Source organism: Lupinus angustifolius, chromosome LG01 (genome assembly GCF_001865875.1).
Source record: "Lupinus angustifolius cultivar Tanjil chromosome LG01, LupAngTanjil_v1.0, whole genome shotgun sequence".
NCBI lineage: Eukaryota > Viridiplantae > Streptophyta > Magnoliopsida > Fabales > Fabaceae > Lupinus > Lupinus angustifolius.
The window spans coordinates 34,395,356-34,408,854 of record NC_032009.1 but is presented as its reverse complement, the minus strand read 5'-3'; the positions used below and the strand labels follow the sequence as shown (position 1 = coordinate 34,408,854).

The window sequence follows — 13,499 nt, the reverse complement described above, 5'->3', positions numbered from 1 at the left end:
GGTGACGTTTTTTTGGCCATAGGTTCCGTCCCGTGTCACACTTATCCTCAAAAGACGGATAAAATAATGAATTGGCAAAATTCAAATCCAGAAAAGAGCTTTCACCCCAAATCATAACAACGCTATTAAAGAAACATTAGTGCGCCAACAATACCCACAATATCCCTTAATTTCTTGGGTATCAGAAATAAAACCCCTTTCTTTTCTCACTTTTCTTTTTTTAGTTTCCCACATGTATTTTTATACTATCCAAGCTGCCGAGAAAATCCCCCAACAAACATTTTTTCCGTCCAACGTCAGTTGGTTTCTCACCTCTCTATAACCCTTTTTGCTTTTAGCTCCTAAACTTCTTTTCCCTTGTGTGTCCTAGAAAACAAAGAAAAAGAAGAATTATTAGAATAAACTAAGCCCTAACAAACTAAATTCTATTCAGTCATTTCCTTCACCCATAATAGTATGCACAAAATTTTTTGTTCATAATTTTTGTGTGTGAATATTTTGTTTCTTTCTTTTAGCGATGGAGACTAGTGTAAAGCATGAGTTGTTGGAGATTCCAATCTCGAGTTCGCGAGAGCGGAGGGAGAGAAACGACGTCGTTTCATCTCCTCCTCCTGGCGAGTTAATTGAACTCAGTAGTGATTCCGATTCAGATTCCGATGTTGATATCTCTTCGAAAAAGCGGAAGATAAACGATGTGGGAGTCGTTTTGCCCCTTGGATTTCTCAGCCCTCTCCCTCCGGCCACCGCGCTGCCGCAGCCTCAGGCTGTGCTGTCATTGCCAGCACCAAATTCAGCTTCTGCTTTGGTGCGGTCCGATGCGATTGCGAGCTTTGCTTCGCAATCGAATGGTTGCAAGCAATTTTGGAAGGCTGGTGATTTTGATGGACCTCCTGCAAATGGCTTTGAATCTTCAACCAGTGAGTTTTTTCTCTCTATTTTGATTAGGGTTTTGTTCACCACTTTCGATGTTTATTTTGAATTGGAAGAATATTATCAAATTTCACGGTAGAATGATTTTTTTGGTATATAAGGTAGAACGATTTTATGTAGATTTTGTAGAAGGGAAAACTTGTATAAGATGGAAATTCACTTTAATCTGGTTATCAGGTGTAGGCATTTCTCTTTAGGGGTTGAATTAATAATAAATCTTAGGTTTAATCATGTTCATGGTCTCTGCAAGTAAGGGTTGCAATGGTTTTAGTCCCTCGGAAAAAAAACTATTTCATGGTTTAAGTCCTCACAAATATGAAACCTTTGTCCCAAGTCCATTTCATTAGGATACCACTGTTGAGTGATGTGTCAAATTGCATGGCACACCACACTTGAGACATGTGCTATCTAATTTTATTTTTAAGAGAAGTTAAATGTCAGAATCCCTTATTCTCCCCTGCTCGTTTCTTCACTCATGAACCCTGCCCTACCCCTCCCATCTTTTTCTCCACTTTAGCTTCTGGAACAAAGTGAGTTGTTCATTGATCCTTCAGATTGTCAAGTGTCAACAAGAATGTTGTTGGCATCTTTTTTTTAGCCTTGTCGACTGTGAAGGAAGAATGGGTTGCAGAGTAGCAGGAACTATTAGATGGTTTTGAGGTATTTGTAGGGGGCAATGGGACTCTCGTATTAACTTTTGGGAAGATGTTTGAGCTAATGCCGCTCTTTTTGAGTATTTTCCAAGACTTTTCATCTTTCCTCTTTGAATATTGCATAAAGCCCCTGCTTGTCACTCACTTCTACTCTCAAGATAAACCCTCTTTGAATCTCCGATTTTCCGAGGAATTTGCATGATAGAGAGATTAATGAGCTTCAATCTTTTGGTTTTAATTGATTCTATTCATCTATCTTCTGTCCCTGATCTTGAATCTGGCGCCTTGATCACTCGTGGACATTCACATGTAGTCTTCTCTGTTCTTCAAACTTTCACATAACTTAGTAGTTTTCTTTTGGAAAAACTCGTGTGGAAGTCCAAATATCCCTCAAAGGTTAAAGCTTTTGTCTGGAATGCTATTCTTAATGGGATTAACACCAATGTCACATTCCAAAAGTGCGAACCTTTGACTGTTTTGTCTCATAATATGTGCGCACTTTGTTTTTCAGATTTCGAAAGTGAGGACCTCATCTCTCTCTCTTTATTTTAAAATAATATACATATACCGAGAAGAGAATATAAAGAGGATGAGAAATCCTCAAGAACTTAAGAAAAACTAAATCCAAAATATGAGATACCCAAAAAAAACTAAGAACGAAAAACATGCAACAAAGCGTGCCGGTCTCTTTGCCAATCAGACTAAGAAACCCCTCTAAAGAGGCCATGGGCAGAACAAAAGAGGCAAGGAAAACTATGTTCTGTTTGTTATCCCAGATGGACTCAAGAGACACCAAATGCCCTGAAAAGATTCTAGCATTCCTTTCCAACCAAAGCTCCTCATAACCGCATAGCGACCACATCGCCAAAGCTTTTTAGCTTCCTTGTTAGAGCCAAACCCCTGAAATCGTTGATGCTCAAAAGTCTTATTAGAAACTAAGGGAGATAATTACAAGAACACCAACCAAATTATTCCAAAGAAGGTAGTTGCTTAACAATGTAAGAACCAATTTGAATAATTCCAAATCATCTCTTTTTACATTGCTCAGTGACAAAACTTCTTTGGAATAGATTGTTTGGGACCTTTGATGAGTCATGGGTCTGCTGTATGGACTTGTATACTCTTCTCCTTACTAAGTTTAGAGGCAATGAAACACATAAAGATGGCAAAACTCGGTAGAAAATATTAAGTTTACACATAATTGATTTCTTTAAGTTTAAAAATAAAATATAATATTCAGTGCAAGTTGACTAGCAGTGGTGATTTGGAAAATTAGTTTCATATTTGTGAGGACCTAAGTCACATTTTTTAAGAACCATAACCATTGTGACCCTCATTTGAAGGGACAAGGAACTTATTTCAGCCTAAATCTCATTTTTTGATTCTTAAGCATGCTTTTTTTTTTTTATGTTTCTTGCCTGCCATCAGTTTACATTAAGTTTCTTGGGAAATACAGAGATTAGCCTATATTGTCTTTGCATTTTAGAAACTTTGAAAGTGGAAAATGGTGACTACAGGAATTCTTCCCCAGTCTAATGAAAATGTGGGAGGATTATGTGTTTGAGTCCCATTAGTTGTGAAACCGTATTGATATTTAGCTGTCAGAAGTCTCCAAATATCTTTGTATAAGGCCATAAGATCTAGGTAGTAATTGAAGTTGTTAATTGAATTTTGAAGTTATTTTGTTTCACTATTTCAGAGTCAATTGTTCTTCGAAATGTCAATTTTGGTAACCTTTATTTATCACTTTTGAAATATTGTGCTATCCTTGGATAAATACAGACACTGATCAATGATCCATGATATTGATACCGGTATTTGATTTACATATGTTATTGCAACCAAGAATCAATGTAGTCCCCTTTTCAAACTGCGAACTTCTATTACACCTTAGATAAATCCAAGCAATTCTCCAAGTTTTGTATATATTTTTCTAGTGATGTTTTTGTTGCCGTAAGCATTTTGTATGGCATCAATGTTCAAACCTGAGGTTCTTTAAGCTAACCTTTTTTCTTGACAGCCACACTAGCATAATATTTCTTGTTCTTGTAAATGCGCAGTTGGTATGGATCATGTCAGAGTTCACCCTAAATTTCTACACTCTAATGCCACAAGTCATAAGTGGGCTCTTGGAGGTAAACTTCACATATTTGTATAATAGTTACTTAATTTTGCCTCATTCTTTGATATTTATTGCTATTTAGCATGCTTAGATTGATTGCTTTATGCAGCTTTTGCTGAGCTTTTGGACAATTCATTGGACGAGGTATGGCGACTTCACTTCTGAATAATGTGCAAGTTGATTATTTAAATTCACTTACTTTTTTTGAGTTTGACTTCAGGTTTGTAATGGGGCAACATATGTCAATGTAGATAGGCTTGTAAGTAAGAAAGATGGTACAAGGATGTTGCTGATTGAAGGTATTTTCATTAGTTATTTGTTACCCTAATCCAAGTAAAGAAAGAAAAGACATACGAAACATATTGATTGTTGTGATGATTGGATTTAGTAATAAAAAGTAGGGGAGAAAGAATTTCTACCTTGTTCAAAAATGCCCATTAGAATTTCATAGAAATACTTGTGGCTTTTATTCCTCAATGAAAAAAACAGGTCTCAATTCAAATTTTTTGTCTATTTAGAAATTCTCGCATAAGATGTTGAAGTTTTCTATGAGAGGAAGATAGGCAATTTAGAAGTCATTCATATCATCAATAGTTTGTCTTTCTTTAAATTGATATTCAATGTACATTTGCAACTGTGCATTTTTCCATCAGTGAAAAAACAGCATTCATGATTTGAAATGATAAGAATGTATGTGGTAAAGGTTTACAAATTTGATTTAGAAGACGTTCCTAATACAAGTGTTTTATTATTTCTCGTCTTTTCTCATTTTCATTTTATTTTATAATTTTTCAGATGTTGGATTGTTTGTTCTTTTTCAGATAACGGTGGTGGGATGGATCCTGATAAAATGCGTCAATGCATGTCGTTGGGGTATTCTGAAAAAAGCAAATTGGCAAATACAATTGGACAATGTAATCATTATTGCATTGTTTGTCCATGTATCTGACCCCAACTAGTGGGACTAAGACTTGATTGTTATATAAAATAAATATGGATAAAGCTCCTCTAAAGTGAATTTGGGTGAGAAGTGTTGAAGTAAGGGTGTGTCCACCTTTGATCTCATTTCACTAAATGAGATCTATTAAATGCTTATAGATCTCATTTCACTAAATTATCTAGTGGTGGAAACATCTTTATTTCCTCACTTTGTACTCAAGCTTAATGTAAAGGAGCCTTGTCTGATAAATATTTTATGTTTATTCATTCAAGGAAGAGCATACTGATCTTTCGTTGTTCATGTAATAGATGGAAACGGCTTCAAAACAAGTACCATGAGGCTTGGGGCTGATGTAATTGTATTCTCCCGTTCGCAAGGGAAAGATGGGAAGAGGTTTGCTTGATTTTCTTATTGTTTCATTTTTTCTACCCAGGTTTAGGTATGATTTTTTGTTTCTGCATTGAGAAACTTGAGTTCTGAAGTAGTTACTTTGGTATTTGTTACCTTTCTTCCTGCAATCATGACAACCTAGTTAGGTCACATGTGTTTGTTGGAGTTAAATGCATGTGCATAAGGGTAAAGTATTTCAACAATTTATCATTAGTATTGGAATATTATGTTACCTAGAGATTGCAGGTTTAAATAGTGTTTTGTTTTATCTGTAAGTGAAGATTATATGAAGTAATTCTCCATCTACAGTATTGACAAGCCAAATGAACTCTTAACAATTTTCAATTGTGAATGTTGGTGGAATATATCATTTGCAAAAAAAGCATGCATATCATGGCTTCAACTTTGGTTATGCTAAGTAAGCACATCCAAGAGCGGGGTAAAAAGATAGGGACTCAAAGTTGATCTTTGGTGCACTCCTATAGTTATAGGAATCTTCTTCGGCACCACTAGTCATTACCCATCATATCTTTGATTTCTCAAATTTAGTCTATACAAAAAAACCAAATTGATTCTCCTTAACATGAATCCCTTGTCTTAATCTCCACTCAATTACCCTATTCTATAGCCTCAAAGTATGGCTCATGAGTTTAATCCCTCCATAATTTATGCAATTTTGTGTGTCTTCCTCATTTTAGAATATGGATCAAAGTAATTCTCTTTTCATCCAGCATTGTTTTAGATCTCACAATCTGTAACATTCTTGTAAGCCAACTAGTGCTTGTCTCTCCTAGATCTTTCCATTCCTTAATGGGTATATCATCCAACCCACTAGCTTTGCCATAATCCACCCTCATGAATGCTTATTTTATCTTAGACTTGTAATTTGCAATAAAACCTGTATTTTTTGTTAACCTCTAGTGTAAAGCCTGCAGTAAAATTGTGTATTCTTCATTAAATAGCCTGTGTAACTTCCATCTTTCTTTTATTTCTTGTTTCATGGCTAATACTGAATCTCTACATGCTTAATGAATTCACTTGGTTAAAGTCTCTTGTTTTTATAATTATTTCTTCCCCAACTCTAGGATAATATCCAACTATTTTTGAAAAATATATTAATATATATATATAGAAATACATGTTTAAATGTGCAAAAAAATAATCAATATATGATTACCATTCCATAAATTCAAAGTGAGAACGTAATTCTTAGACCTTACTAAATACAAAATAGAAATTATAAATCATTGTCATAAGAAATCATTGTGTATTGCCTATAAACAAGAACGGTATCAATCTCGTCCCATCCTTGAGCACATCTGTAAAGAGGATAATCAGTACAAGCATGAATTCATTTTGCACCTTGCCTATTTTATGTAATATATATCATTATTTTCTATGGCATGCTTCTGTGTCTAACCGGGTATTGTGGACATTGTTATTAGCTCTACGCAAAGCATTGGCTTGCTGTCATACACATTTTTGAGGAATACAGGGAAGGAAGACATTGTGGTACCCCTGGTAATTTGTTTTGATTATTTAATTACTTGCTTTAGTTTTTCTTATAAGACCTAAGCTAAACTGTCCTGAGTCAAATAGTACCTCTCATGTTCACGACTGTGTCTGTAAGCCACATCCACATTAGTATTTAATGTCCCTTCAATGCAATAGTAAGCCAGTCTTTTATGCCCTTGAAGTCATAGGTACAAATCCCGGTAACAGCCCCTCGCTTACGAGGGTAACATTGTGTACATATATCTTCCCCGTACCCCAGAAGGTCAGAGCCTCATGCATTTGGCCATCCTTTTGTACTATTATTCGAATAATGGGATAGTCTGATTTCTCTTCCTGAATAGTCAAATTCCCATGCCTCTAACATGTTTAGTTTACCTTAGTTACTGCAGCAACTGTGCTTGCAATTTGTTATCTCATTTTCTGTTACGAGGTTTACATGTATTGATTAGAAAAGGGGTTCTTTGGTTTTAAAGCTTGGGATAGGGCGGATATAGTTGTAGATTGGATGAATTATATTTCAGTCAGAGGCAGTGAAGCATTAGGGTGGTGGTGGTTGTAATTTACTGTAGCAACTGTATGGTAGTGAATTTTAATAGTTGAACTTATGGTCTTTTTTATGCATCTAACTTGTGTCTAATGGAATACAAGCTGGACTATGAAGGAGGAGGAATGGAATGGAATAGGATTGTCAGAACGTCAACTGATGACTGGAACAAAAATGTTGATACAATAGTTCAATGGTCACCATTTTATGATGAAGCTGATCTTCTTCGTCAGGTAATCACTTGCACTAGGTTGGGGAAAATTTATTTTATCTTTTTTCTGACATTCTCATCTGAGTGTTGCTTTCTATTACAAGTAAATAATTAGGGTATATATGTTTGTGTTCATTAACTTTCTCATCTAATTCTTACTCAATTCAGTTCAACCTGGTGAAAGATCATGGCACACGAGTAATTATATACAATCTTTGGGAGGATGACCAAGGCCAACTGGAACTTGATTTTAATACAGATCCACATGTATGTCTTGATAATAACAGAAACACATTGCCCCTTCCCCCGCAAAATAAAAAAAAAACTATTTATTTTGATCAAGTTTTATACAATTTTATATGGTGCATATTGTTTGTGGTAGGATATTCAAATCAGAGGTGTAAATCGAGATGAGAAAAACATCCAGATGGCTAAAGAGTTTCCCAATTCTAGACACTTCCTAACTTATCGACATTCACTAAGGGTAAGTCAAAATGACTGCTTTATTTGTTTAACTAAAACTTTCCATGGTCGAAACACTGAGAAAGTAGAGAATTAGTCAGAGATCGACTCATGAGAGGTAAATTATTTGAGGAGTAAACAATGTGATTTTAGAGCATCTTTAACAACATGGGGTCAATCCTGCCATCCCAGTTCTCTTTATTTTATGCAATCAAAGTATCATTTCATTCCAATTATGCAACACTTAAAAAATATCAAATCGGCTCCACATTTAACCCACAGTAGCTCATTTCTACTATGATTTAACCAATTATTAATTAATAGGGTCCAGGGTAATTCTATGCAGCAATTGCATACACCTCATCAAATATTTGGCTTTCCGACCATACAATCCTTGTGCAACCTTATGCCTCTCCCATTATAGATGCTCTCTTAGTACAATTTCTTGTTTAATATAGACATTATCTGATGTGTTTTTGTTTTATCATGTTTCTCATTTTCATTGTATTTCTTTATCAGAGTTATGCCTCAATTTTATATCTGCGGCTTCCTCCTGGCTTTCGGATTATTCTTCGTGGCAAGGATATTGTTCATCATAACATAGTCAATGATATGATGATGTCTCAGGAGGTGACATACAGGCCACAATCTGCGGCAGATGGGTTTCCAAAGGATTCAAATGTATTATGTCTATTAATTTTTAAGTTTGATCTTCCTAACTTGTGTATCAACTAATCGACATGATTTTAACTATATCTTGTGTGACAGATGGTTGCTGTTGTTACTATTGGATTTGTCAAGGATGCAGTTCATCATATTGATGTTTCAGGGTTCAATGTTTATCATAAAAATCGACTTATTAAGGTAGGGTTTGTTATGGTCTACTAAGGATTTTAAGTGTCACTTGTTAGGTGGCTATGTCATATTGTATGTGTGGAGGGTCATCCTCCTCCCTTTTCCCAATTAAGTTTCTTTGTTTAAGTGCTTTTTAGACAATTAAGAGTACCTTCTTAGTTGTTAACTTGTGTTTGTTTTTCTTGTTAATGATGAAATACTTCGCACTCAATCTCTTGCATTGGTGTTAAGGCTAATTAATCTGTGGCATCTAGAGTTATGTTCTGAAAATGATTTGTTGTGTCTTTTTTATGATAAAGCAACCAATACAGACTGCTCCGGTGCTCCCATTGGTGGGTTCTTGGACTTGGGAAGTTGCTGTGTTATGTATGTTTGTAGATGCCGTAACATTGTCATTAGAATTTATTTTTACTGGTTGTTTTCATAATTGTCAGCCATTCTGGAGGATTTGGAATCCAGCAGGAAGTGGTGGGCGTGGGGTCATAGGTGACACCTTTTCTATTTTCTCGATTTCCTCTTACCAAGTTGACCGTGCTTATTTAAGATGAAGTTCTTATCTATTTGTAGGTGTGTTGGAAGCCAATTTTGTAGAGCCTGCTCATGATAAGCAGGGCTTTGAGCGTACGTTAGTTCTATCAAGACTGGAATCAAAACTGATACAAATGCAGAAGAATTATTGGTGATGCTTGAATTTCTATTAGATTATTTGTGACTGTTGCTTTCATAATTTACGAATTGTTTTTCTTTTACTAATTTATTATCCCGCATTTTGTTTAGGGGATCTAACTGTGATAGAATTGGTTATGCCTCCAATAGAAAGAAAAAACAAGGGGGAGAATCTGTTGATAGAGGTTTGATATGAGGCCTTGCTTTGTTTTAGTTTGATATTGTTGCTCATTGTTTATGAAATCTTATTTCGGATGACATTGACTTTATACAAATGCATCTTGTTCTGTAGAGACATCTCCTGAACATGTCCCTGAATCATCTCGATTAAAAAGGCAATACACTGCCCCAAATGACAAGGGAACACCACTTCCATCAGACAAGATGTATTTACAACCCAATCAGAGACGGATACGAAAAGAATCAGAGAAATATACTGCATACATGAATGGTCGCGCATCAGCCTCTCCTAACAGTAGAATACCAAGTTCATCTGAACAATCATCATCTGCTGAGGATGTCAGTGATCAAGATGATGTTGTCTTACCTAAGAATCAAGCAAAGGGCAGTAGTCAAAAGATTTCCCGTGCTGAAAAGTCAGTTGAAAATGAAAATTTACATTTGAAAGATACTACTACACCAAGTGGAAAAACCTTACAGTCCATACGGGCATCCAAGCTAAAGGTCATGCATGTCTTGATATTGTTTTTTCTTGTTCAGGTGTAATTTGAAAATGGTTCCTAACAGTGGTTGAAATGCAGGAACAAGATGTTTGTGACGGTGAACAAGTACTATCCGATTCTGATCTGCTTACTATGCAGAAGTTGAAAGAAGAGAACTGTGAGTTGAAGAAAAGGTATATCTCTATTCTTGAAATTTATTTTCATTCTTCTAGCTGCATATCTTGGTTCTGTATTTAGCAGGACTAGTTGACCCTTTATCCTCCTATATTTCTGGGTGATTAGGTTAGAGAGGAAGGAGGATGAAATTTTAGTGGATGCAATGCAGGCTCTCCAGCATGAGAAAGACAGGTGTAAATCTCTTGAAACACAGGTTTGTGCCATAATCATTTATCATTTACACATTTTGCTGGAAAAAAACAGAAGAGCTTGGTTTGATAAAAGGTATATTTGTTCATAACGATATATGAAAATGACGTTTTTTAATTATAATACCATGATCCGTCAAAAACCAAGTTTTTGGAAATTCCATATAGATCAATATTTTGTTTAAATAGTTTCTTACAATTTTCCTTAATTTGTTTATTGGGCTATATTACATATGATCTACTCCTTTTGGCTCTCAATTAGTCTTCTCTTTACATGGTCTAACCATCTGAAGTGAGACACTGTCATCAGTTTCTCAATGTGCCTACTCGGTTTCTCTCCAATACTATTATTTCTTGATCTTTTCTTTTCTTTCCACAAATTCACTCCAACATTCTCATTCCGTAACAGTTAGCTTATGCTCTTTTTTGCATTTTCCTGGCCAATATTTGGCACCATAAAGAAGTGAATTTCTTTTAAGGCTGTTTTGAGAGACACATTTTGATCAACAAACAATGTCTAAGGCATTTCTTCATTGCTCCTTTTTTAATCCTGTGATTTACTTCTCCCTGAATCACTTGGCCACTTTCTATGATATATCCAAAATAACTAAACCATGCTCCATATGGTATGGTATGATTGTTATTTTCCCCCGTCAGTCCTGTTATAGCACATACTTTGTTTTTGTTGATTCTTACATTCAATTCTCTCAAACATAAAACTCTACTGCCAGGTCATTTGTGTGCTCTTCATTTTGTGTTCGCTATCTCAACTATCCATGACTATATCATCTACACATTTAATATCTAAATCATGGTTGAAATGAGAATAAGAAATGGGAAAGATGTGAATTCAATTAAAACCAAATATATGTGGTACTAAATGAATTTATCTAATTTCTAAATTCCTTTCCGTTTTTAAACTTAATTGCATGTTTATTAATTTTTATCCTCTTCTCTTTATCAGCTCCGTGATGCAGAAAGAAAGATTGAAGATTTGAACAAGGAACAAGAAACTCTAATTGATGTCTTCTCTGAAGAAAGGGATCGGCGAGATGCTGAGGAGAAAGTTTTGAGAAAGAAGCTTCAGGTCCTGCCATAATGCCCTATTTTCCCCTCCTAAAAAGAAAAAATGAGATATGCTAACACATTCTTTTGAATGTCTTCAACACACTCAATCTTTAATATTGGGTAGATTTCATATAGGACCCAATAAACCACATGGTTTTACTATTTAGTGGATTTGACATAAATATCACCCAACAATATTAGAAAATAAAAAGGAAAAAGTATCAAAAATTTTAGAATCTAAAATTACAGTGATGATATTTTGCTAGTCTTTGGATGAGCCTCATAAGATTTGTCATTCTCCTGCAGGATGCATCAAATACCATTCAAGAGCTGCTTGACAAGGTAAGGAGACTTGAAAGGAAGTCTAGTGGTGCCAAACCAGGTAGATGAACGCCTTTTTATTGCATATTCTGATTGGTGCATCTTTGGGGAGCTTATATTTTTTGGTAGGCTGGTTTGACCTTTTAAGGAACTTCCTAACTTGAGATATATGATGTGGGAGCATTTCTTGTGTATAGTTTCTTGGCCGGCTTCTTTTAGATGATTTAATTTTCTTGTCCAACATATAGAGGAGCTACTTGTTGACACAAGTTTAATTCTTTCTTCATCATGGTATTCAATCAATTTCACTTTCTAGTTACCCAAAACTGCTTATATGTTAAAATTGATTAAAGCACCAAGCATTCATTCACCTATTGGTTACACAATAATATAAATTTGAGAGTGGGACAATGGTGAGAATGAGTTAAACCTTCTTTAGTAGTTTTCTAAGGCTTTGTTTGAGAGTTAGAAGGGAAAGGGAAGGAGAGGGATCAAAGAGTTAGGAAGGGGGGAGGGAAAAGGAAAAGGAAAAGGAAAATGAATGATAATGTAAGAATAATTTAAGAATAATTTTTTTATTTTTCCTTAAAAATGTAATTAACAATGAGAAATGGTATATAATATGTAATTATATATTATTATTAAACATATTTAGCTATTTTGACATTTTATCTCTAAAAAATCTCAAACTGGGGGGATTTTAAAAAATAGACACATGGCGGGTTTTGGAGGGTTTGAGAAACTCTTCAAAACCTTCCCGTCTCCTTGATCCAACTCCCAAACAAGAGAAATGCTTTCCAAAGTCATCCCTTCCCCTCCAAAACTCCGCTCCCAAACAAGGCTTAAGTGAACAATATAAGGGAGAATGATATCATATTTTAGCACAAAACCTTAGAGTTTGTTTGAGAGTTGAATTTTGGAGGGAAAGAGAAGGCTTGAGAGTCATGAAATACACTTGTGAGATGACTTTCAAACCTTCCATTTTCCTTCCTTCCCTTCCAAAATCCAACTTTCAAACAAACCCTTAAGGTCTTTTTGGTAGGGACGGACTCACGAAGTCAACATTTGGGACATGTGTCTTCACAAACTTTCAAATATTTATCTCAAACATATGTAGTAGATTTCCTATTCCATTTATATAGATAAATTACTAATAAAAATACATGTTAAAAATTATAAACCATTTATTTTTGTATCATTTTCAAAGTTAAGTATAAAATAATATTTTTTACCTCATTAATTCCTATGGTACAATAATGTTATTATCGAATTTTTGTACATGCTTTACATTTTTGTAAAAATTGTGAAGAGTCTTTAACTCAAATTAATAATTAATATATTTATAAAAGTTTGTGCTAGATTTTTTATACTATAAATTCTTGTATGTATTAATCCCATAAATAAAATATGTGGGTTGCCTTATTCTATTAAATGGAGGATCAAATTAAATCAGGCCATTCATAAAAATCATAATCTGGTATTAAACTCTAATAATCAAATGATAAAATATTCTCAAATACATGTAGAAGAATATATAAATTAAAAGATTCATATAATGTCTTAATATTTAAGTTTAAGATATAATGTTATACTCAATTATATTATTGTTTAATTAGCCCATTAATGAAGAAGACTAAACCCACTGACTAGGCGCTCAAATTCATAGTAAAGTTTCACACAATGTATTATATTGCCCAAATTATAATTTTAATATCTATTGAACGATTTCTTGTATTATAGCTTTAATATGATATTAGAGTTATAATTTAACTTC

The 13,499-nt window shown here is 34.5% G+C and overlaps 1 protein-coding gene across 2 annotated transcripts; it reads left to right on the top strand.

Annotated features, from left to right (window-relative positions):
- On the top strand, positions 261–12,082 carry LOC109362203 (protein MICRORCHIDIA 7-like). Of its 2 annotated transcripts, XM_019607845.1 has the most exons (21): positions 261–917; positions 3,644–3,718; positions 3,815–3,849; positions 3,926–4,004; positions 4,527–4,619; positions 4,954–5,038; positions 6,481–6,556; positions 7,199–7,327; positions 7,474–7,572; positions 7,688–7,789; positions 8,287–8,451; positions 8,536–8,631; positions 9,057–9,108; positions 9,190–9,301; positions 9,400–9,473; positions 9,581–9,972; positions 10,050–10,144; positions 10,254–10,341; positions 11,301–11,423; positions 11,711–11,817; positions 11,891–12,082. In XM_019607845.1, exons 1-20 carry the CDS (start codon positions 518–520, stop codon positions 11,792–11,794), a joined length of 2,454 nt encoding a protein of 817 aa, XP_019463390.1. In that variant the 5' UTR covers positions 261–517; the 3' UTR covers positions 11,795–11,817; positions 11,891–12,082. The 2 variants fall into 2 exon arrangements, with proteins under 2 accessions (XP_019463390.1, XP_019463397.1); XM_019607852.1 differs by having other exon boundaries at positions 279–917; positions 8,287–8,448; positions 11,711–12,082.